The sequence below is a fragment of the Pteropus vampyrus genome, unplaced genomic scaffold (genome assembly GCF_000151845.1).
Source record: "Pteropus vampyrus isolate Shadow unplaced genomic scaffold, Pvam_2.0 Scaffold85, whole genome shotgun sequence".
In the NCBI taxonomy this organism is placed as follows: Eukaryota; Metazoa; Chordata; class Mammalia; order Chiroptera; family Pteropodidae; genus Pteropus; species Pteropus vampyrus.
Window position 1 is genome coordinate 7,829,933 of NW_011888866.1, and position 26,707 is coordinate 7,856,639.

At 34.0% G+C, this 26,707-nt stretch overlaps 1 protein-coding gene across 3 annotated transcripts in view; it reads left to right on the forward strand.

Annotated features, from left to right (window-relative positions):
• The window catches only part of NEDD4 (neural precursor cell expressed, developmentally down-regulated 4, E3 ubiquitin protein ligase), an 84,301-nt gene that overhangs the window by 19,522 nt on the left and 38,072 nt on the right, over positions 1 to 26,707 (forward strand). The window contains exon 1 of one of the 3 annotated variants that reach the window (XM_011363444.2): positions 5,744 to 7,751. The exons of 1 other annotated variant lie outside the window; for it this stretch is intronic. In XM_011363444.2, the coding sequence (XP_011361746.1) occupies positions 6,201 to 7,751 (1,551 nt within the window). In that variant the 5' untranslated portion in view covers positions 5,744 to 6,200. Of the gene's footprint in view, positions 1 to 5,743; positions 7,752 to 26,707 lie in introns of those variants that run through there. One more of the 3 variants, XM_011363443.2, reaches the window with a different exon arrangement.

The following is a 26,707-nucleotide window of genomic DNA, read 5'->3' on the forward strand; positions in this document are numbered from 1 at the left end:
GGTTGTGCCTCCTCACTCTAGTAGATTTTAGGGGGTTACCTATATCCAGTTACAAAATCCCATCCACTCCCTTATCCCCACTCTTTTACAAAAGGAAAACTATCTTCTTTACACCGATAAAATAAAGGATTGCCTGCTCTTATAGAGGCAAAAAGAAACAAAGTTAAACCTGATTGTATTTTTTTTAATGATAGTTTTTATTTCTGATTTCCTAAAGACTATCTTCAAGTCCTATCCTAATTTTGTTTTTTTGGAATCCTATTTCAAACCTTCTTAGCATCTTACTTTTATATTTTAAACCTGTTATGATTTGAACACGAAGGTACAAGAACAGTTACTGTGTTCAGAACTTATTGGTGATTAAACAGAAGCACCAAAAAAGAAGTTAACAGGTTTTTTTTTTTCATTTTTTTAGCTAACAAAGACACTGGATTTTTTTTTTTAAAGAATATGTTTTTAGTATTAGACTACATAACATGTTTTTTTCACACACCCCCACCCCAAGAAATGATAACTATGCTAGTAACTATGAAGGTATTGCAAAGAAAATCTAATTAGCATCATAATAAGCAAAGGTGCTTTTTTGCTGCCAAAGGCAATCTCATCACTAACTGACAATCTCATTTTTTAAGGCTGAGTGACAGATGATGATTTGATTTTTTTTTGTTTGCATTTTTGCTTTTGCTATAGAATAGGGAATGTTCCCTTTTTTTCCCGCCCTCTGTACAGATCTGTTTTACTTCTAGATGGGACCAAGTGAAATTTAGTATTTTCAATTATGAAATATATATACAAAAAAGTCTATATAATATAAATCTTTATTTTAAATAATAAGACAAATATCTGTGCTCTTTATTACTCAACTTAAGAAGTAGAACATTACCACAATCTCCAAAAACCCCCTGTACTCCCTCACAATAGCATCTCCTTTTCTAACCCCACAAGTAGTAGCCACTGTCTTAAATATTGTGTTTATCATTTCTTTGCTTTTAAAAATATTTTTATCATGTAGATATATATTCCTAAAAAAACAGTTTCCTTTTGCATATTTTTCAATTTATTAAAATAAGACCATTCTGAATACATTTTTCTGTGACATGCTTTTTGGTTAAATCAAAAATGTTATATTTGTGAGATTGCTCCACAATAACACATTTTCAGTGATGCATGGTTTTTCTCCATCTGCAAATGCCATAATATTTTAATTTATATATTTATCCTTCTTTAAGGTATTAGTGTTGTTTCCAGTTTTTTGCTATTTTCAAGTGATGAACATTCTTGCTGTTTCCTATTTTAGGGTTTCATATTTTAAGGTTGACTTACTGGGTCGTGGCATTACTGTTTTATTTTTCTTGTTGTTCCTGACACTGATGTGAATTTCTCCCTGATTCTTAGGTGCATCATTGTTTAACTATTTTATGTGAGTTATTTGCATGTTGTCCACAAGGAGAGATAACTCGTGTTTGTGTTTTTCACTCTAGTTGTCTAGTCGTTTTTTGCCAGTAACTTCAGTATGGTGTGACTCTTTCTTCATTGCCACAGTTGATATGTCTCATACTCTGGTTCATTAACATGCCCTTAGCATTTACTATGTATAGAGTACTACGCAGGGCATCATAATATGTGAAAAGAAAAAAAGCATTGCCTCTTTTATTAACAATGAGATATTTCCAGAGTGATAAACATGATATATAAAAGTTTTAAAAACCTTTAAAGCTAAAAGCAAAACAAAAGAATGTGTTGATCAGGATATTCTAGAACCCCACACCAAGGGGTCGGAAGTCCTGTTGTGGTCCTGCCTGTGATATGGTACATGAGCTCATAACTCTGGACAAATCATTCAGTCCTTCTGAAAATACTTTCTCAAGTTTAAAAAATGCGGATAACAAGATTTGCCTTACCTATTTGATAAACATATTGTGAGGATAAAACCAGGCAATGGCTGTGAAAGCACTCAGAAAAATTTTCATCTGATATAAAAGTGTTATTTAACATTCATGGATGCATGCATTTATGGGTCTCTGATACCATATTTTTTGTGTTAACTAAGATATGCCATTTAGGGTATCTACTGTGTTAGCTACTCTGTTATGCCTTAGAAACATAGCTTTTTTCAAGAAGCTCGTTTTATTAGCAAAGAAATAATTAGAACAGGGGTGGTGTACGTCATTCTAATCCTCTGGTTTGTTGCTAGTCCTAGCAAGTAATTGAAATGTACAGATCACCTGAGATGTCATAGAAACTGTAGCTGCTGGTGGAGTAACAGGCTTGATTGTATAGCAATACATGGCCTATCCCTGTAAATGTCATTTTATCTTTATTCTCTTGTAGCATTCACAACTAAATTAAGAATGTATTCTTTTCCTAGCAAATTCTTTTTGGAAATGTACAACAAAGAGCACAGATATAATTTTAAGCAGAAATAATTTCTAGTCATCTAGAAAATGTTTGCAACATAAGTGATATTTGTTTTGAGAAAGGGTAGGCTTATATTTCTTTTTTTTTTTTTGCCAATTTTAATACCTGAGATTATAAACTATAGTTTGGTGATGGTGATAGTGATGGTGGTGTTGACAGTGATGGGACATTTCAGAATGATATGCCTTTAAAAGAATTCTACTCACCAATGCAAAGTTAGTGCTTCTGTGTCACTGACTTGAGATATACGTGCACACATCCAGCCTCCAAAGCCTTAGGAGATGTCTACATTCTACATTCCAGGTGGAAATGTTGTGTTTGTCAGGTTTACTGGTTGTATTAGTCAGGGTTCTCCAGAGAAACAGAACCAGTAGGACAGAGACTGACAGATAGATAGATGATAGGTAGGTAGATAGAGATTTTAAAGAATTGGTTCATTAAATTGTGGACGCTGGTGAGTCTTAAATCTATGGCAGGTTGAAGACTGAGATAAGAGTTGATGTTGGTCTTGAGCCTGAAATATGCAGAGCAGGCCAACAAGCTGGAAACTCAGGCAGGATTTCTATGTGGACTCCTACCACAATGTGAAGGTAATCTGCTTTACTCAAAATCTACTGATTTAAATGTTAATCACCTCTAAAAATAGCTTCATAGCAACATCTAGACTCATATTTGACCAAACAACTGGGCAAAATAGCCCAGCCAAGCTGACACATACATTTTATCATCGCTGTGGACTTTGGCCTTCAAAGTTCTAGTCGGTGATTAGGGTTATCTAGAGCTTATTCATAGCATGTAGATAATCAAATTATTTTCTGTGTAGATAATCAATAATCATACTGGCCAGACTATGGGATCCCGAGCTTCAATCTAATCCTAAAACGTTATCTGTTTTATTTCAGAATGTTGTGAAATTCTATAGGACTTGCATAGATTCCTCCCAGTTGAGGGCTGCCAGCACGCTCTTGCTCTTCTCCACTTGGGTTAATGTTCTTCTTTTGGCATCTGTTTGGCTAAGGGGATACATTTTATCCCAGGTGCCCCAAGTTCTACACATAACTGCTGTAGGAGCAGTACAGTTCCCATGCAGTATCAGACCAGAGTCAGCAATGCAAACTATTCAGCCTCCAGAATTAAACTCAGATTGGACTGCAAGGAAGTGCATAGGATTCTCTTACCTTGCATTTCTTTGGCTGAAGCCCTCGTTCCAAAATTTTCAAGCATCATTCCTTCTTGTACAGCTACAGTGCTTTCTTGCTATTTCTTTAGAATTATTAGCTAGATCAAGTTTTTTAAAAAAAGTCCTGAAAGAAAGCATGAGGCAGTCAGAGGAAATACAGTGACTGTTCATCCAGCCAGCCAGCCTCCTCTCTGATGTTATTTGTGCTTACTTTGTGCCCAGTGTGGGCTCATGAGGATCGGAAGAAATGTTTAGTTATGGCCCTCACATTCTGGAAGCTTAAAATCTAGTTAGGGGACGTGAAACTGATGTTTATAGTGAAGCTTACCAAAGAGAAAACATTTATCTCACCAAATAGTTGAGGTTCCTTATTTTATATTAACAACTAGAGGAGCTTTTCCTATTAATTGGACAGTATAGGCCACAGGCATGAGCAGTTAGATCTCATTGATTAATTAGCCTATAAGAAGTGATCTATTCTTTGACTTCTCAGACCCCTAACTTAATTCAAGAAGGAAAGCTTAAGTTATTTGGAGGCAGAATGAAAAGGTTAGGACACTTCCTTCTCTAAAAAAAAAAGCATTATTAGGGAGTATTTACTGAAGTTTGTAAAATCATTAAGGAGATAGATTATACAAAACCAAATAACATAATTTTATTACTAAGTTTACAATTATTGCATACATTATGAAACATAGTACTGTCTCATTTTAGTCAGAAGTATAATTTAATTAATTCCATATTTCTATTGTGTCATGTCTTAATTGATTAAAAATACTGTTTAGAAAATTGTGATTGAGAACAGATCTATCTTAACAGAGTTTTCTTTTTTAAACAAAGTGCAAGTATATATTTCATATATTTGCTTTTACTTAGAGAAAAAAAACCTTACTTAGAAAAATACAACTTGGGCGTAGTACCATGTGGTGTAAACAACTGAACTATTTTACTTTTTACTTTCCTATGAATGAGCCAGTATATATTTATTACTGAAGTTCCCGCTATAAAATTCAGGTAAGGAGTTTAAATATACCCTAGAGTATTATTTAAAAATAAATTTGTTTCTTTCAACTAGAGTACCAACCTTGGTCTATGACATTTGGGGCAGAAATTAAAATATTAAACTTTTATTACCTAGTAAACTGAAAATAAAGTAAAGGTTAAATAAATACAAAGCAGAAAAAAATATATATATACAAAATCACAACCTCTATGAGGACAAACAGTCTACTGTTCTCTACTGTGGGAGCTTTATCAGCAGTAGTAAGTAATTCCATCTCTAGGGCAGTGCTAGTACTCAAAAATGTAAACAAGTATGTACTTTGTTTATATAAAGAAATATGCAGCATGGTTTGTATTTCTTTATAGATATAAAACAGCTAAATGGATTGTTTCAGTGTACCAGTAGGGGCCAGCAAAGAGCTCTTAGAGTTTTTCAGAACAGAATTGGCATTGAGATATGTTTATTTGATGTGTTAAATCCTTTTTAGACTTCTTTACTTACCGCAACACTCTCTTAAGTGAATGAATTGCAGAGACAGTGGAATAAAATATCTTGTGTGCTCAAACTACATTGGGGTATAGTTTTTCTGTCTAATCTGCATATATTTTTAATGGAATGTTTGCTTAGGCTATTTCTTGGCAGAGTTTTAATAGTCAAAATATAAATGGCATCATTTAAAGACTGTACTACTTGGCTGGAAAAGGCCTTAAAATTATAGGAGAAATGCTTGGTGACAGCTTCTCTTAAAGTTTCTTTTTTCTCGAATGTATACTCAATTTTTGCAATAGCATTAGTAGGCTAATTTTGTATTTCTATCCTTAAGCTTTCACTTTGTATAAGAAGTGTTTTGGAAGCTAAAATATTTATCTATTTGATTTAATGCTAAATTTTTAATTCACCTCACAGTTTTAGTATTTCCAAATTGTATAACTGTTTGAACTTATCTTTAAAAATTTAACAGTCTATATTCCTTTCTACATTAACTAACTTGACTAGATTCCTAGTATGGCTACTATTTGGAAATTCAATCCTCAATTTGATACTCAATTACACGGGGTTTCATTCCTACCAACTTCCTGTAATTTTATCCCTATGGGTAAAAATATTAGTGGTCAAACTCTGCTGGAGAAAGTATAGGCACCGTGATTCACATAGTTAAATGTTCATTTAGTAGAGCTGGAGTGAAAAAAAATACTGTTTCAACTTGAAATGCTGGAAGATTGTTGTTCTTGTGTTACTCATTCATGCAAATTGGAGAAGGTATAATTGAAACAAGGTTGGCAGTGTTTGAGGCAGTGTGCTGCAGCTGAGCTCAGCTTAAAGGTCGCTGGAAATCAAGTGCTTTGTAAGTGAAGGCATTTTGACTACAAGCAATTCAAGACATTTTGGAAAGGTCACTCTCAGGAATGGGTCGTCTTTTTCTTTCTATAATATCTGGCATCTAGTGTTTTACTTAGGAAAAAGACTACTACTTAAGAGCTCTTTTAGGCACCACAAATGATTTTTTCTTTCGACGCAGTGCAGCTGCTTTTAGCCTGTCTACCGACGGAGATCTTTGTTATGACTTTCAGCCCTTAACATGTTTGGAAATGAGAACAAATGGCACAAAGCTTACGATTGCACTTTGCAGCCAGAAGAAGCAATACTTATCCTTTGTCAGAAACCTCCGGAGATGATTTGGATAGCAGTGTTCACATGCGCTTCAAAAGACCAGCACGGATTTCAAAGTCTAACATTGTTCAAATGAAGCTGACTCCTAGACAGACTGCACTAGCTCCGTTAATAAAGGAAAACGTTAAGTCTCAGGAGAGATCATCTATTTCTTCACCTGAAAATGTTAATAAAAAGAGCAGCTGCCTACAGATTTCACTACAGCCAACAAGGTACAGTGAATGTCTTCAGTCTAGCAGTGTTTTAGCTGACGGTGATGATGCTTCATTTACCTGTGTCTTGAAGGACGGCATTTACAGCAGTGCTGTGGTTGATAATGAACTGAATGCTGAGAATGATGGTAACTTTTTAAGCAGTTCTGCCATTTGCGGTGGTAGCTTTAGTAACTTTTCAACCAGTGACAATGGCTCTTACAACAGCAACGGTAGTGATTATGGGTCATGTACAAGTATCACAAGTGGAGGTTCATACACCAACAGTGACAGCAGTAGTTACACTTTTCCATCAACTGATGATACTTTTTTGGGTGGAAATTTATCTTCTGATGGCACCTCCAGTAGAAGCGTGCCAAACAGGAATACTACTCCATGTGATTTTTTTCCAAGAAGTACAAGTACAATTCCTTTTGTCCAGGATGACTTGGAACATGGACTAGAGATTATGAAACTGCCCATTAGCAGGAACTCGAAAATTCCACTAAAACGTTGCTCATCCTTAGTTATTTTTCCTAGGAGTCTTTCAAATACTCCACCAATTTCTCCGACGAGCACAGGTACTCTTCCAAGCAAAGGATCCTACCAAACCTCGCACCAGTTTATTATTTCTCCTAGTGAAATTGCCCACAACGAAGATGGTACTAGTGCTAAGGGATTTCTTTCAACAGCTGTCAATGGAGTTCGGTTATCTAAAACAATCTGTGCTCCTGGAGAAGTAAGAGATGTACGACCACTTCAGGGGAAGGGCTCATTACAAAAGAAAACTGTCATTGCAAATAATAGTCCAAATCAGACTATCCTTGAAAAGTCATCTGAAGGATATTCCTGTGTTTCAGTACATTTCATGCAACAAAAAGCAACTACTTTAGATTGTGAAGCAGCAAATGGTGATTGTAAACCAGAGATGTCAGAAACGAAGCTTAATTCTGATTCAGAGTACATGAAGCTTATGTGTAAGACATCTGCATGTTTACCATCATCCCCAAATGTAGATTATCAAATAAATATCGGTGGACAGTTGGAAAGACCAAATTTACAGATGAACAAGAATCATGCTATTTTACAAAGAAGTATTTCATTAGGAGGAACTTATCCAAATGTTTCCTGTTTATCCAGCATTAAGCACAATTGTTCTAAAGGGGGACCATCTCAATTACTCATAAAGTTTGCATCTGGAAGTGAAGGTAAAGTTGATAATTTATCAAGAAACAGCAACAAAGATTTCAAAAATGAACTATCTAATCCTTTGAAGCATTCTTGCAAGGTAAGTTTCCTTTGGTCTTGATAAATATAAATTTATATTAGAAAAACTTTATGAAATATTTCATTGAAATTTATTATAACTTAGCAGTTTTATTTACTTTCTTGTTCATTAGCTAGCAAGTATTTCGTGGTCATGAATTTATATTTGTAAGGAATCTCCAACAATTTTTCACTCTGTTATTTTACCAATGTAGAAAATATTTACTAAAAACAAAACAAAAAAAGCCTTTCCTAAGTGATTTAAAACATTTCTGTAGCATAAAAACAAGCTTTAAATAATTTGTTTTATAACACTTTACTTTGATATATTTTTCCCTCCCCTCAAGTGGCATGGTATTCTAATGTCTAACTCCATATTTTATTCCAACTTTCAAAAATGCTCATTTGTTATTTCATTGTGAAATAAATGCTAAATAAATCATTGTGAAATTATTTAAAATATTAAATAATAAAAAGCCTATGTTAAAATGTGAAAATCTTGTTGGAAATGAACATAGAAAAAATGTTTTTCTAAAGTACGTGTATTTATTAGATCATTGTTGAAAACTATTATGCTGCAAGTTTAAAGCAGAGGAAAAATAAATGGCATTTTCATTTGTATATACCCTTAACCACAGGAATTTTGTTTCCACCCTATTTTTCTTTAGCTACCAGTCAAGACAGCCTTCTAAAATGTAACTTACTCTTTTAACAATATTGAAATCTAAATTTTAGATTTTTAAATTTGGTTTCAATTGCTAGGCATTTCCCATAATTTTTAGTTACCTTGTTAATTTATTATTTTGATAATTTTGATTTATTATATTAGTAATTTAACTCTAGTGAATCTTAACCAAAACAGTTTTTATGTAATGTGCCTTTCCAAAGTATGTTAAGTGTTTTGACCTTAAATAGATTTTTTAAATGTCTGTGTTTGGAAGGTCTTGCCAGGCTGTTAAAACATTTTTAATACCAGGAAATTAAAAAATTTTTCTGACTAAACCAATTCTAGATGACAGTACAAAATAGTTTTGGGGGAAAAAACTTATCTGTTTATCTGTGTTTATATAACACTCAATATCTATATTTAAGATTTTTTTAAAAACTTCTGGACAAGTAGCTTGAGGTAAATATAATAATAAGGAATTGCTAGTTTGTTTTCTCTCTTTTGAAATCCAGTAAATACAATCACTGTTACCCAAGGCCCAGATGTTAATATAAGCAACTACTTTACCGAGGATGAATAATGATCGAATTTCATATTCTGATCTATCTTTTAGAATTATTAATTCCATTTATAAAACTGTTTAAAAAACATCTTTTAGGAGATTATAATCCGTTCAACTGTTTTTCCCCTAAAAGAAAGTAATGAGGTGATACTGTGAAGAAACGTATTAATAGTTTGCTAATTGAATTTACATGCATCTTGTAAATTTATTTTACATTTAATGAAATAATTAATCTGCGTGGACTAATTAACCTAGAAATATCCTTAAAATAGTTGATTTTGTGGTAATAGTATAGTTCGTTATTGTTTATATTTTTGAAAATGATGTTTTTAATGTTTTTTAATAAAGTGTGGCTAAATGCCTTTTGCATGGCTAAAAATATAAACTTTTGTTGGTTTTATTTAAACTTAGGTGAGCTGACAAATATTTTGTGTGTGTGTGACAGCCAAATGCCTAGCTTAGTGCAGATTCTATTTTTTGGGGTAGATTATTGGATTATAAAATAGTTCACAAGTATGTAATTTGCTGGAGAGCTTTAAATTATTCTTTTTTAATGTTTATTAAACAACGTTTATAAAAGTATTATAAACAATATAGTGACCAGATCACTATAATTCAACATATACCAGATCTAAATGATTAGTAGTAAATCAAGGGCTTGTTTTAAGAGGAAAAGACTAGTTTTTTTTCTAAACATAGCAGTGGCAACAATAATAGGGTTTTAGAAATAATCCTGTGTTTATCAATAATTATATATTAATCTAATTATAGTAGTACATTGTAACTCATTTATAAATAAACAGCTCCCAAAATATTTCCCATGACTCCAGTTAGTCTGGGTTAGTATTCTGATATGCTGAGTCTGGATTCATATTTAACAAGTTGATATTAGAGTAGCATTTAGTAATGTCAGCTATCTGTACCAAGCAGCCATGAAATTAAATCACTGCTTTGGGAAGGGACCCTTGTTTCTAAAGCACTGAGAGGACTACACATTCTTTTCTTATGTGTTTAGCTACCAGTCTCTAGCAGTGTAGTATCCAGTTTCTAGCTCTCTATAATCAACAGCTCATTAATGGCTAATTTTTTAAATCCAGTGAGAACTTTTACCTGTATCTTTCACAGGGTTCTGTTCTGTGTTTACAACTTAGAATGAAGATGAGACTGTAGTCTGCATGGTAGTGTTTATTTTATTTATTTGCTTTACAAAAATAACAATAACTGACATAAGCTTATTCTATATACTTTTTGAAGGAAGTATTACTTTTGTAAAGGTTGTATAATGACTTTTGATCTGAAAATAAATATTTGATGTTTTAACATTGTGTGTAATATTTTGTCAGCTCGATTAAGGAAGAGGTTAAGGAGCTAAGGCAATTTTTAATCCAGTAAAAAAATTACTATTCAGATTTCTAAAATCTCTGTAAATAGTTTGTTATTATTTTATTTTTCCTAATCTGTTGTTTTCTAAATCTCCTATATTAAGTTGTTAGGATGCTCAGAGATTTCATTACCCTATTATTTAAAATACCTTAGCATTTTGCCCAAGCTTGTACATGTCTTCCATTGTCCGTATACATACATGTTTTTATCAGAAAGTTTGGCTTTACATTTTTTTCTTTTTATTATAAAAGTTTCTGTTACTTAACCTTGGGTAAGTAAACTGCTTAAGCTTAGTCTAGCAGAACTTTAAAAAACTATGTCTCAATTATTTCAAAAGCCTTTAATACTAATTTCAAGATTTTATATTTTGATAATTTATTTAGTTGTTCTGCCTAAAATAAATGTCTTAAATATATACTTATTTTAGTGTTCCATTATTTTCTTGGTCCTTATTTTGTTAGTTAGGTTTATTTTGAACAGCACTTAATCTTTCCCATAAAAAGCAATGCATTTTATAAATATTGACAATCAATGATGCAACAATGTTAATGGCCAGTTTTGGAAATTTACTGAAAAATGTATGCTTGTATATGTATATTTCTTAAAACTGAGGAACTATAATATTAATTTCTTAAAACTGAGGAACTATAATTTTAACTTCAAGGAATTGAATTGTTTGCTTCAGAAATACTTTGTATTTCTCTGTAGATGTGCCTTAATTCATTCATCTAGCACACATTTAAGTCTCTACTAATCGCTAGGCACTAACCCAAGCACTGGGAATTAAAGATAATAAAGTGCAGTCTCTGCTTGAGGGAGCTCCCATTCTAGTAATAGGGACACTGGCAAACAAAAAAAAATTTTTAGTCTAATGTGTGATGTGCTAAAATAGAGATGTATATGAGAAAGTGAGAAAGATGTGACAATATTTGTCAGGAAAAGAAGAACTGGTGGGTAGAGGAAGGCTTCGCAGAGGAGGTGACATTTGAGCTGAGTCTTGATAGGTGAGTTAGAGTTCACCAGGTAGAGAAATCAAGGAAGAGATTCTAGGGCAGTGATTCCCCATCTCATCACTACTGACCTTTAGGGCTAGATACTTTTTCTTGAATGGGGCTATCCTATGATTTGTAGGATATTCAGCAGCATCTCTGACCTCCATCCACCACATGCCAGTAGCACCCCTCTGCCCCAGTTGTAACCATCGAAAAATGTCTCCAGAAATTGCCAAATGCCCCCTAGGGGCAAAATTAACCCTTGTTGGGAATCATTGCTCTAGGCAGAAGCAGCTGCACATGCAAGGCTAGTTGTGTGAAAGAATCACTCTGTAAATGGTTCAGTGTGACTCAAGCATAGGGAGTCCAGAAATGTGGGAGGAGATGATGAACTAGAAGTAGGTTGGAGTCTCATTGGGCGTAGTCCCTCATGCTGAAGAGAAAGCAATATGTCTTCTGTTAACAAACAATGGTTAGGCAACAGAAGTCTTTATTTGAGAGTGTAACATGCTTATTTTTATGTTTTTAGATGATAATTTTTTATGACGCCGTAGATTTATAAATGAATCAAAGTTTTCTTAGATTACTGGGTGAATGGTGATGTCATGAACTAAGACAGGGAATTCAGGGAAAGGGGTCGGATTGGGAGAGTGAAGAAGTAACCATGCATTATTACCAGCGGCTGCCCTGGTAGTACTGCTGTCAAATAGAACAGTTAGAGATAGAGGACCAGGGCTCAGGTGAGAAATGAGAGCTGGAAATGTAGGGTGGGAGTTATGAGTATAATTGAAGCCTTAGGTAAAGATGAACTGGAAAGCATGAAAGTGAGATGAGTGGTGGGTGGAGTGGAAATAAATCAGAATTCTGGGACCACCAACTTTGAGGAGATGGTAGAAGAAAAGATAAGGAGGAGACTATAAGAAAGCCACTGAAGGGGCGGACAGGCCAGGAAACCATGGAGGCATGGAAATCAATGGAAGGGAAAATTCAAGGGAAGAGGAATTCATAAATTTATGTATCCAATGAATGTGGCAGATAGGAGGTCCTGGGTGACTTTTGCAAGAGTAGTCTCTAGAGAATAGTGTAAAAGCCTGGTTGAAGTATGAATAAAATAGGCAAGGAAGCAAAACAGGGAGCATAGATTGCTTGCTAAATGTCATAAAATAGGCATGAGATAGTGTATGCAAGGTATATATTTAGTGACTGCTATATAGAATGTATAGTATTAGGTGGATATAAGATGCATTAGACAGATTCTCTGTCTACAAGAACATTGCAATTGGAAAAAAAGACTCTACCTCTCTGTTCTTTCACCTTAGAACTGTAGAATAAGTGAATATGCATAGTGAGAACCGAATGGAGATTTAGTAATGTGAAATGGCAAAAACAAAATTAGAAGTGAAAAGTTGAGAATGGCCTATCTATAGTCGCAACTCATTTTGAACAGCATTACTCTTTCTCAGTCTCCTCCCTACCACCAAAAATAGGACAAAACAAAAACAGAGCTTCCGTGTAGGAAACAAGTCAGGGTTTAAGGCCTATTCCTAGAAACTACTTGGAGAATAGGCCCCTCTGTCTTCCTGTCACTGGCTTTTTCCAGGATATGGTGCCCACCATGTGCTAGCTATTGTGAGGCCTCACCCTTCTAAACTCACTCTCCCTTTATGTTTTGGGGGACAGTAGAACGAGATAGACCAGGAGAAGCCAGGGCTAGGAGCTGATTTAGGGAGGAGGGGCTTGGCCAAGTCCCTGGGTTTGACCAGCCAATGTGTTGAGGTCAGGAGGATAGTTAGCAGAAGGAGCACACGAGTGTTGAGAAAGGGAACCAGTGATGTAGTCCACATATCCAGGAAATACCTTAAGTGTTGCTCCAGTCTGTGGTTCAGAATTCTTTGTTTGCCCATGTGTGAGATTGGAAGACTGGTCAGATAAAGACAGACACTTAGAGGTATAAGAAAGAAAGCCTCTCAAAACAAGAGCTGAACAGATCTATCCCAATTCAGTGAGATATTTTGGGGAATATATTTGGAAGGCTGTCAACATGGGAGCAGTTGTTAAAAAGCAAGTTTACCTTCACTGAACTTAGGAGGGTGAGCAGCTAGCATATCTGTTTACCTTGTAGCTCAATTCATGGGCAAGTCACAGTAAAGAACACCTTGTCCAAGAGAATTCGTGACTTCTCTATTTAGGCTCTAGCGTATCTTGGGGTGAGGGAAAGCAGGCCTTCTCTTGACTTAGCTGTATTACAAAACCTTAACACTAAAATATTTTGTGCTTTACCTTAATAAGAAAATATTACCAAGCTAAAAGAAATTTACATCAAGGCTATTGGTAGTACAGCAGACTATGTCTTTAAATTCAGTTGTTCATTAAATAAAGAAATATTTTTAACAGAATTTTAATCTTTTGTCCCCCTTACAAAAGCTGAAAGTATAACATTTTATGATATAGCTAAAATAATTTTATCTAGGACTACTCCTTTTTTTTTCTTTTTCTCTCAAATTTTTGTTGGTATGCATTGCCTTCTAATGCTTTAATGATTGTAACTGGAGAATGGCTTATTAAGTTGTCAGTTGTTAAATGCAGATTCTGGTTCAGCAGGTCTGCGGTGGGGCCCGAGAGTCCCAGATCCTACCAATGCTACTATTTCCCCAAACACAGGTTGAAACGCAAGGTTTAAACCATTCCTTTATGAGAACAGCAATACAATTCATAGTTGAAGTATCCAGTGATTTCTTCTCCCACTTTTACATAAAGAAGAGCCATAGGTATACTGTGGCCAGGGCCAAATAATTTGCAAAGTTTTAAATCCACTTAAGCATTTTGACTAGTTATTGGTCTAAATCATGTACTATAGAAGAGATTGTTTGGACCAAGAAACATTCATGAGCAAGGTTGCCTACCTGCCTCATATATGACTCCTCCAGAATTCTAACCAATAAATTTTCTGGAACATTTTAGTTTCATTTAGGAACTTAAAAATATTGGTCTATAAGGCATGCAGTTCTACTTAAAGAAATCTCTTGAACTCATTATGGCTGTTATTCTGGTTTATGTTGTTTTTAAAATTGTTGCCTGTATTTTTTATTTTCACAGCATAAATTTTTGAAAAATACACAATTAAATGTTATATTTTTCTTCATTATTCTGGCTTATTCAAGCAATATCGTCTATCTTCCTCTTTGTGAACATTTTCAGTCTTTTGAATCTAGTTTTCTCTAGCAGTGACAGGTAGGGTACTACTAAGAATGTTTAAGTCTTACATTGGTTTATTTAATAAAATGAAACACTGTTTATAATCAATGCTCAGTTATGAGCTGTCCTTTTGATAGCTCTATGAGGAGAAAGTTTAAAAATCCTTCATATATAACTTTAGTGCTTCTTAAAATTATATGCTACCTTTCTAACATAAATAAATATTAGAAAATCTTAAGAACTGTTCTTCCATTCAGGCAGTTTAAGGAATCTTATTGGTGGCAGGGTATTTGTAGTCTTTGTGGCTGCAAATGGCTTAGCCTAATTTCAGGGAGCCTCATACAATATTAAACATTTCAGGTAAGAAGTGAGAAAAAAGAAGCATAGCAAGAAAAATATTAAAGATGGGGAGATAGAAATAGATAGGCAGGCAATTAAGCAAGCAAATGTATTTGTCCCAGAATTGATCAGAGAAAAAAAATCTAGAAAAGGATTTGAGCAAATGGATAATCTTTTCTGGACTCTTATTTACTAGAATATCATTTCTTAAATCAGGGACTTTTTGTCTTATTCACTGCTATGTCCCCAGGATTTAGAACAGTGCCTAGTTAAAAGTAGATAATAAATATTTTATTAAATTAAGGAATGAAGCCCAGGGACCCTTTGGAATGGGGTAGAGATGACTGTAGAATCCTTATAGATGAGGGTAACCAGATGGCCTTGTACAAACAGATAACCAAACTAGGATGTTTAAGTGATGACTGTAATGGTGAGTGGGAGCTGCCTGATGCTTCATCTTTTGGGTAAAAGAGTGGCACTCTTAAATGAATACCTTGTCCCCCGGGGTGGATGCCAATGGAATATTATGATCGTGACTCAAGGATTAGTTTCCACAGTGGAGTCTGATTCATAGCCTACATATTCCACTAACTGGTACTGTAGAACTATGTATCTGGATAGAGGCTCAAATCAAGTTTTCTAAAAAAGAAGATCAAATGGGCCAAAACTTTTAAGACTATTTAAACAAAGGCCATTTGACTAGCTTTAAATTTATTACTATTTAATACAAAGACTTCATTTCAGACTTGATAGAAGAACTGGATTCTCAGTTGTTCTTGGAGTTTCAAGTAACTGTTTTAGCTAAGAATGACCTTTACCTTTTGTACCAAGGCTGAAAGACTGAACCCTCTGAAAGAGTCACAGAGCTTAATGGAAACCCAAGTCATCTTCAAAGCAAATGAGTTTAACAAGTATTTATCAGAAATAGAATATGTCTCTGCCGTAAGTGGCAAATATTATTCCTGGCATTGAAGAGTTTATAATTTAGATGAGAAGATGACATAAGCCATTAAAACAACCAGAGTACAATATGGTCTAATATATAATAATATCCATATACCAACTTCAGACAGGTGAACATCTAAGCCCTGAGAAATGTGTTTACCTATGTAATTTTTAACCAATTTTAGTTTTCATCAAGATAACACATGTGCCTATGTAAATAACCAAGTGGTATTTCTTTGATGGTTTCCTTTCTGTCTTGTTCTTTATGTTCTCTCTTCCTAGAATTCCTATTAGCCAAAGTTTGCACCTCTTGGATTGATTTTATAATTTACTATTCTCTCCTGTTTTCTCTTTGCCTCCTTATCCTATTCTGGAAGATTTTCTCCAAGTTTCCCCTTCTCTTTAATTTTAGAATTTTGGTTATTTTAATTTTTAAAGTTTTATCTTGTTTTCTGATGATTCCCTATTTTTATTCTTACTTTATAAATTACGATCTCTTATTTTTCTGAAAGTATTTTACTTCAGAGTTTTGTTCTTTTTTTTATTCGAGTTTTGTTATGGGTCCTACATTGTCTCTGGTTACTGTGAGTCACTTTGTTGTTATTGTTTGTTTCTTGTTATTGGACATTTTTCTCCAGGTGTCTGGCTAACCTTTCTATCTGTCCATATTTGACCATGTGTCACCATGAAGTGATCTAGAGACTGGGGCTTTCAACTGGCAGGCTTCGTCGTTAGGAGACCTTTACTCAGTATCTGTAGGTCTTTTCTCAGAGGTCAGTGTCTCCAGAGAATAAACTTAAAGTGATCGCCCAGTTATGTTTTATAGCCATGGTTAGTGATATACTAGGAATGAAGGTGATTTCTTTCTATAAAGAAAGAAGGTTCTGTAACTGAGTTAATTCAGGTAAAACAGACCTTAAAAGTAATATTTACTTACCAAATTCTTAAGGTCTGATTTAATTAATTTACAGTGAGGGGCTTGATTTTCATACCTGTTGTCTGAAATACATTGTGTATATTCTAGAAATGGCAATACTCCTAGAAAGACTAAATTGAACATTCTGTAGCCTATGTGGTTTCCTTAACATATTTCAAAACCTTTTACATTCTTGGCAGTACATTTAAATGTAAATGTGCATGCCTGTCGCTCTAAGGAAGATGACAGACCTATTAAAAATGGGTTTGGGTATAGGACAAGAAGGAAGAGGAGGCCATAATGGCCCTCTAATGGAGTGTAATATTGGATGCTCACTGTCCCTAGAACTTGAAACCTCAACTATGATTTTTTTAAGCTTGAAGAAATCATGATATATTGTTTTTTAAACTCTTAACCCTATATGTTTAGTAGGGAAAACAGTCAGCTCGAGGACTTGTCTGAATCCCAGGGCAAGAACTAAAAATAAAATCTTAAAACCAGAAAGTACTGCTTTACTAAAAAATTTTCTAGAGCACCACCTGTCCAGTACAGGGGCCAGTAACCACATGTGGCTATTGAGATTTTAATTAATTTAAATCAAATCATATTTAAAACTCTGAAGCTCATTTGCACTAGACGTATTTTAAGTGCTCAGTGGCCACAAGCGATTAGTGGCTATTGCATTGAGCAGCACAGAATATCCCATTATTACAGAAGGTTCTATTGGCCATGGTTCCTCTAGAACAGTACGTTTGAGCTGCAAAGCACCAATACCCTTGTAACTTTGACAGTGCTACAGTATATTGAGAAAGACGCCTACAGTTACAGTGCTTGGTAGCTAAGGTGGCTGAAGGAATGGAACCACGTCCAATGGCCTTATTTTTCTCCAGTGGTACCTGCCTTGCTGTTTAAGCAAGAAAAATCTGGCTTTAAAAGAATCCTTTTAGTACTTGTTTTCTTAAACAACAGTAACCCACGTCCCCACCATTTTTCCCCCATTTTCATTGATACATTATATTCTTCAATAAAAATTATGAGTCTTCAACCCTGGGAGAAACTTTAAAAACCATTTATATATATAAGCTGAACCTATATTGATCACATAATCAGATAATCAAATTATAAGAATAATCAGTTTCTATTTCTGAAGTATTTTTTTAAACAAATCATTTCAAAAAGTAAAAATTGTTAAAGAAAACATTTCATTCTACTGCTACATAAGTAGTCTTGTACTAAGGTTTACAAAAAAAGAAGGGAAGAAAGAAAAGAACAGAAAGACCACTTTGGGAATCATTTGATAATTATTTTGTTTGTTATTTAGAGGTATTCTTTGGCTAGTCCCTTTGGGTCTTCTCCCAGTGAGCTCATTTTGCTGACGTAAATCTTCGAATGTATTTGCCAGTGACTGTGCACCCTTTGTGCTTAATACTATTTGTCGATGATTAGGGAAAATACTATTGAAACTCCAACAAGCAGATTTTGCTTTTTAAATGTCTTTTGTTGTAAAATACAAAAGAGTAGAAGACATTGTCCCAACTTTTGATGGGGCGGTCTAAGCAAGGAAGACAAAGAACATATATAAAATAGTTTGGTGTTAATTACGGAAGGATTGGAGAGTTGAAATGATTGTAGCTTCAAGGCTGCTTGCTCACAAAGCAAGGGAGTTTGCAGGAGGATCAGCTCATTAAAATAGTCTGTGTACTGAAATCTTTGATTCGTCAGCAATGTTCTCCGGGCCCACTAATGCTAGCTGCTGTTCAATACACTGAAGAAACATATTCAGTATAAAGTTCAGTGGTTTATAAACTTCAGATTTAATTACCTTTAAAGATGTTTAAACTGGAATATGAAGCAATTAATTTAGCAATTAACCTAACAATGAGCTAAATAATGACCTCTTATTATGTGCAAGTAGTTGCTAGGCCCTGAACAATATAGCAAAATTTAGGAATTATTTTTAGCCTTCCCATGTTCCCATTAACTATGCTTAGATTATATTTAAACTAATAAATGGAATAGTTTAGTCTGCATCTAAGTCTATGTGAGTTGTAGATTTCACCGCTAATGGATGTATTTTTTTGTTTTAATTTGTAGATAGTATCAATAGAGATGAGGGTTGTAATTTCATGAGACTTGAATAATAGTTGTGCAAAATATTCTGTCAGGCTATCAATGATGTGCAGATTCCAAGTATGGATTCCATGTTCCAAGGTTGGGAGAGCAGCTCATGGTCACTAGAGGGCAGAAAAGGTCAGGAACAGATGGAGATGCCTGGAGAGAAGTGTTGGAAAAAGCTTGCACCACTCCTGTGTAAGGAACATAGCCTCTCACAACTCAAGAAAACGCAGTTCAGCCCCTGGGGCAGGAAAGTCAGTAAATGATCTAGGAACAGGAGCCATAGTCAAAGAGGTGAGAGACATGGCCAGGGAATCAATAAACCAGTCTGGAGCCCAGACGTTACCAGGCTGTCACATTTGTGACAGAGAGCTAAATTCAAGTCCAGGTTGAAGAAGGCCTTCAGGTTGCAGAGAAGGGAGCAGCTCATTCAACTCTTTCTATTATTTTTCCAACACTGTTCAACATACTGACCCTCTTGAAATGGGCAAGCAGGCTTGAGTCTAGCAAGGGAAATGTGATAACCATCTTCTTTTGATATTGTACTACTTCTGTCACATTGCTGATTTGGTTTTAGAATGCTGGAACTATTATTATTTTCTTCCTGGTAAGTTCTTTCTACATCATAGAGTACTTCCTCAGGTCTAAATAGCTAGTTTTAACAAATTGATAAAAAGATACTATAATTTTCTAGTAGGTCAGACCGTTTCGATTTAAGAAAAAAACTATTTAATAGTTTAGAATTTACCACTAGGTATTAAATATCCATAAAGGCAGGGATCACTGGGATATAACAAAGAATAAAAGTTTTTCTTAACCTTTCTCCTATATGCATCCATAGAATTCTGTACTTTCCTTCAGTTTTACACACACTTTAATTATATGTACATGTTTGTCAACCAGGCAGAACTGTGCACTCCATGATATCAGGAACATTCTCCCACACTTAGTATAGAGCCTCGCTATAGAAGCCAATCACTAACATTTGCTGGCCTCACAGAATTTATAGTCTCATTGGAGTAGAAGAGAACTTTAACACAGATGTTAAAGGATACAATCGAAGTAGAATTACAGAGGAGGAAATTAGCAATTTAGTCTCATCAAGAAAATTTTCATTAAAATAACATTGAGGTGGGCCTCATAACTGGATAGGATTTACACAGGCAGAGAGAAAAAGAAACTTTCTTGGAAGCAGAAGTGAATTTGAGAGCAAAGGCATAGTACTCTATTGAGGAGGCATATATTAATAGATAAGGCTGTAAGGTAAATTGGAAAAACAAATGTGTAGGGCCTAGAATCCAAAGCTAAGGAATTTGTAGTTTTTTCGCTGGACTAATACTTTTGAAATGTGTTCCTCACCAGTCTGTAAGATACCTTATATAAAACCCATCCCATCGACAGATAAGTTTGTATAATGCCACATGCTGTATTTCTTAAAATGTTACGATGAACACTAGTAAAGTTAAGTTCCTAAACAAAATAAACTTTTATACTTTGTTTAACCAAATGTTCTCAAATATACGGCCACCTTTGAACTCATTTAGTATCCAGCAAATCTATTACTCCTCAGAACACACTCAAGAAATGATGTTTATGCACTAGCAAGTCTTCAAAGGTTTTCAAGAGGATTGCCATAATTAGAATATATGTTTCTATTTTTACAACTTAAGCTAGAAAGTAATGCAAATACGTAGATACCTAACTCCTTTTGTTTCTTTTAGAGGGATTCTGTTCTGCTGTTATCTTTAACTGTCTTAATTTACGTTGTGCATTATCTTAAAAAGACCAAGTCCATTTGGCACTACTTCTGGCAGGATACAAATAGATAAATTTAGATACCTCATTCACCCATCTTCAGCTATTATCAATCGCTGCTTACTCTTCATGTTTTTCTCCAAGGATTGAATAGAGATGTGGTTCTCAAGGTGTGACTACTGGATCAGATGCATGAATATCACCTGAGAACTAGTAAGAACTGCAAATTTTCAGGCTCCATTCCAGACTGAATCGGAAATTCTGGGAATGAGGCCCAGTGATCTGTTTTTAAGAAGCCCTCTAGATGATTCTGACACACACTGCAGTGTGAAAACCATTTGAGTGGACTAACCTAAATATTCTGAAATTCTAGATTAGGTTGGGAGCAGAAGCCTCTACTTCCTCAGCTGCCACAACTTTTGTTAATCCATTTTAAAATGATAGTTTTAGTTCATCTCACACTTACTTGTTTTTAAATTAAATATCTGAGACTTTACATAGCTCTGTGGTTTCTTTGAATTAAAGTCACTGTATCTTTCTCAACAGTGGCAGCCATCTGCTATATTAGGTTCTCATTTAGACTACAGATGTAATTCCCCAGAGAGCATTAACTTCAGTCGCTTCAAAAGTTTATCTTTTTCTTTCTCTGGTAGCTTGGCAGACATTCCTAGAAAGAAAAAAAAGTAGCATCATAATTAAGTGGCACTCAGACACTGAGTGAATCTCTGTCTATTTTCAATCAAGAATGAATATTTTTCTCTCTGCGAGGAAGAACCTTATCCCTTCTATCAGTTATCTTAGCTGTATTTCCTGGTTCAATTATAACTCTATACATTAGTACTCTTGTTATTTTCCTTTGTTTAGCAATAGAAATTTGAAACAGTGGGAAAATTTCATAAGCCTCTCCCTTTTTTTGAGGGGGAAGAAAAATTGTAATAAATGCAAAACTTTCTTCTAACTTTTATAGTCTTCTAGTTAAGGGGTATACAATGCAAATTGCTTCTAAAGTACGTTGGATATATTGCATTTTAATTTTTAAAATAATTAAATCCTATTTGTGTTTGTTACAGCACAACCCGATTCCTATTATTCTCGTCTGCTTCAGATTCCTTCTCTTCTGTAGATTATTAAAAATATGGTTTATATTTGAAAATCCTCACAGTAAATTATAAACTTAACTTTAACGCATATAAAGATAGAGGAATTTATCAAGGTAAATCATCAGTTTGCACAAGTTTGTGATGATTATAAAGGGGAAACCTCCAAGGAAACTGAAATTCAGACGAGAACTCAAACTGAAATTGATTTAGACAGAGGTTTTGTCCTGACTCCCTCCCCAGCCCCATCTATTAGGTAAAAATCCCTTTAAAATTATATAATTGTATTAATCAATGTTACCCCAATAAACTTAATTTAAAAAAATAAATAAAATAAAATAAAATGTGGAGGTTGCTAAGGATTGTAGTTGGCATGTACCTAAACTTTTAAGCAGTATGAAACTATTGTCAAAGAACAAGTACAGTTTATGTCTCATAGGTAAATCTACCAGACAGCTTGACTGGCTGAGCAAATCAAAGCTCAGGACGTTGAATGTTTGTTTTAAGCAAAGACATCCGGTTTCCATAGCACTATGATTTTATAGCATAGATCAGATTATATTGTGTATTTGGCTAACACCATTTTCCCCTCAACTAAAAAGATTGAATCAATAAATCATGAACTTCTAAAAAAATGTTTAAAATAAACAAGTCATAGTATAGAGTGAGTCTGTATATAAGTAAGAAGGTAGAAGCTATGCAAATGAAATTTTACTTAAGATTTGCATACATTGGAAAATAGCTAAGCTAAATTTAGAGTCATTTTCATAATCCTTTTTTCTATTATAATGTCTAGGAGATAGTATGAATCCATGTAGTATGGATTTTGCGAGGAAGGCTGTTCATTAAAAATAATAGCTTTTATAAAATTTTGGAGACAAAAAATATGTGGTTCCTTATTTTTAAAAATACTATAAATACGTCCATTCATATAAGTTCTGCTTATTTTTCTCAGAGATTCACATGTGCTAATATCCTCTGTCAAAATATTGACTTTTCATGTTTCTAATCAAGAAAACATTTAACCTCTTAACTCATAAATAGAATGAGAGTATAAACTCTACTTACACAAAGAGGTTTTCAGATAATTTCACTTTTAGTGTCTCAGTTTCAGAGCTTTTAACTCTACTTAGTCTTTTATGATCTCCTAAATATCTCTTGCTCTCAACTTAATTTAAATAATATGGTTAACAATGGCTTGGACATTTTTATAGCTATGAATTTATTGTTTTGGGGGGTCTTTTTACTGCTTGCCCCAATTCTTTCTGTTGTTTTTTTTGGTTTTTTTTTTTTTTTAGAATTAGTGATCTGTTACAGAAGAATCATGGCATTTGTACACAAGAGAATTTGAATATAGCTGTGGAGAGACAGTAGTTATTGGCACTGACTAAGATATTAATTCAAATGCAAACTTCTTTTTCTTGAATCTTTGATCTCGATTTTATCTTTGAAACATATATGTGCTTTTTGGATTACTCAGAACACTGTTTCCTTCTGTTACATCCAGTCAGTCATTGAGATCTGTTTCCATTTCAGATGAGTTCAGATTAGTTTACGATAGTCCCTATTATTACACAAAATAAAAATTACCTTGGGTATATATGCCAAATGATAAATACAAGTTTATCCATTGAGGCATTGTTTGTAATGACAGAAGATTAGAAACAACCTAAATGTCTCTCAATAGGAGCTAAATAAATTTTGGTATTCCATACAATGGCATACTATTCAACCATTAAAGAGGTAAAGCATCTCTGTGTGGACCGATATTGGAAGGTCCTAGAGATATTGTTGAAGGGGAGAAAAGCAAGCTACATAACAGTATGTCAAAGAAAAACCTGAAGGGATATATATCCAAACAAAAATAGGACTGCTTGTGCCTTTCGGAGGAACAGTGAATGGAAGAAGATCGCTGGAGGCTAGAAATCCTTTTTTTCCTTTTAATTTTATACCCAGTGTATATATGTGTACCGTATGTTTTTAAATTACTTTAAAAATCATCTTGATTACAAAAGTGCCAATAGCTAAGTCTGACAACTGAAACTATACTATATTTAACGTTCATGTATAAAATCCATTTTTACTGCTTAAAAAGCATGATTAAAATTAAGAGTTGGATATTACAGCAGAAAATTTGGGCTATGTTGTCTGGCTTTGGTTATGAGGAAGTGATTCTTCCTTTAATATTTGCTTTATACTGTAGACTTACCCTGGGAAATTATTTGTAACTCAGATTTAATGGAAACATATTTTTTAAAGCAAAGTATTCTTTAAAGTTATGACACTTTAACTTATCTGTTTTTAAAATTCTGATTCTTTTGTAACATTGGATTCTCTTAAAGCAGAACATTCAACCACTATTCTGCCTCATCAAAATTCATAACAGTTTGTCCTTCTAAACTTAGAGCCATGTATAGTCCTAATTGAAGTTTTGCAAAAAAAAAGCAATTTGTATTTTTTCCTCTTTTTATATTCTAAAACTTGTTTTAAGAAACTGAAATTCATATCTTTAAAATATTAGAAAGAGTATTATTGACTGACTAAGCTGTGCCCACTACAGTTTAAAATCACCTGCTGTTCTTAATTCTTTCTAAGACTCTCGGGCGTTCTTGAATTACTTATATTTTACCGAATGCAAAGTTGCTTTATGAAGTAAGTGGAATGCAGTTCAAATGTAAGAAATAACTCTTGCAAAGAAATGCTTGATATTCAGAATTTGGAACAATTGGTTGGCTAGAAAAACAATAATGAACATCACAGACTGACTTGCTTTCATAGGAATGAATTTAAAACTATTACTGTTTCTTTGTGAATGGAAAAATTTCGAACCTCTAATTGTTCATATTTATAGCAACCATATGTCTCAGACATTCCAGGATAGTTCCTAGTTTTATTATCTCCATCTCCTCAGACCAGGCATATTAATTTTTAGTTTGGAAATTTTATTCATTCTAATATTAGAAATATAGTTCTTTGGGATCATTTCACTTTAAGTAGAAGTTAAACTTATTTCAGAGCATTCGTTTCATAGAGGGAAGATGTAAGGATGATGTGTTGCAAGAAATTTTTTAAATATATTTTATATACCTACATTACTTGAGAGAAGGAAATTTTCATCGCATGGGATTCTTGTTCTATACTTTTGTTCACGAAATGCAATCAATGAATAATGTCTGGAGCAATATATGGGATGAAATGTTTTCTTTTTGTTCTGCAGTGACCAGGCACTGCCTCTGCAATGGAGACTGAATCTCTAGGGAGATTTATAAGTTGAGTTTTTAAGAAATATGGAGCGCAATGAGCACATGAAAAGATATATTCAACATCATTGTCATTAGAGAAATGCAAAGAAAGCCACAGTGAGATACACAGTCAACACCCACTAGGAGGGCTGTATCAAAAAAAAATAGGTAGTAATTAATGTCGACAAGGACATAGAGAAATTGAAATTGAACAGTGCTGGTGGGAATGTAAAATGGTATAGTCTGGCAATTCCTCTCCTAAGTATATACCCAAGAGAAATGAAAACATGTTGGCACAAAAACTTGTACTCGAATGTTCATAGCAGCATTATTTATAATAGTCAAGAAATGAAAACAGCCTCAAAGCCAATCGACTGACAAATGGTTAAATAAAATGTGGTATATCCCTACAGTGTAATATTCAGCAATAAAAAATAAAAAAAAAAAAAGAAATGAAGTACTGATACTTGCTACATGAATGAACCTTGAAAACATTATGGTAAGTGAAAGAAGCCAGCCAGTCATAAAGGACTACATATTATATGATTCCATTTATATGAAATGTCTAGAATAAGCAAATCCATAGAGACAGAAAGTAGATTGGTGGTTGCCTCAGGCTGAGGAGAGAAGAAAGAAATGAGAATTGACTGCTAATAGGTATGGGTTTTCTTTTAGGAGTGATGAGAATGTTCTAAAATTGACTGTCCATTTGAAGTGGTTAAATGATATACTATGTGAATTATATCTCAGTAAAGGTGTTATTTTTAAAAGGCAAAGAGAGAGTCTTTTGCTAACTAGTTTAGACATTCTATTTTAGACCTTCTTTACCAGTGGTTCTCAACCAGGAACAATTTTGCCACCCAGAGGACATTTGGCAATGCCAAGAGACATTTTTGGTTGTCCCACTTGGAGAAGGAGTGCTGCTGACATTTAGTGGGTAGAGTCCAGGGATGTTGCTTAACATCCTTTAATGTATGGGACAGCCCTCAGAACAAAAAGGTTATCAGACTAAAATTGTCAGTAGTACCTAAGTTGAGAAACTCTATTTATACCTGTGTTACTCAAAAGATCTTTTATCACAGCCATGTTTTTGAAGCACTGCAAGGTTATGAATCATCAAACAGATGTTCATTTTACTAGTTCAGTTTACTAAGGGCAAGGCTATTCAATAAGACTGAACCTGAAAGAAAGTGTTTTATTTCTTTATCTGGTTAAGCCTAAACCTGTTAGATAATTCAACTAATCAAAATATTTTATTCCTTAGTCATTCTGGTGAGATTTTACTATATTTTGTTGTATTTTACTTCCTTACCTAAAGCTTTTGAAGATCACATTTATGGAGTATAACAGCTACTTGCAATAAATAGAGGAATAAAAAAAAACATACCACAGCACAGCCTTGAAAGTATAATTAAAAGCTAACATCTACATTTCAAAAATTATTTTCAACTCATGTTCTTGAATAGGAATATGGCACTAAACTAAGCTAATTTGCTCAACTTCAGATTCCAGGCATGCTCCTTTTATTGTATGTACCTGTTTGAAATTTCTACAGTCTGGTCCAGAGGAAAGGGAGCAGGATGTTTATTATAGAACTGGCATTTCAAATATAATAGCTAAGATTTATTGAATGCTTACTGTGTGGTGGGTATTATGCAAAACATTATAAAGTGCTATGTGTGTGTGTGTGTGTGTGTGTGTGTGTGTGTGTGTGTGTGTGTGTATAAAATCTCATTTCATTCTCACAAAACCCTATTATGTAGATATGAA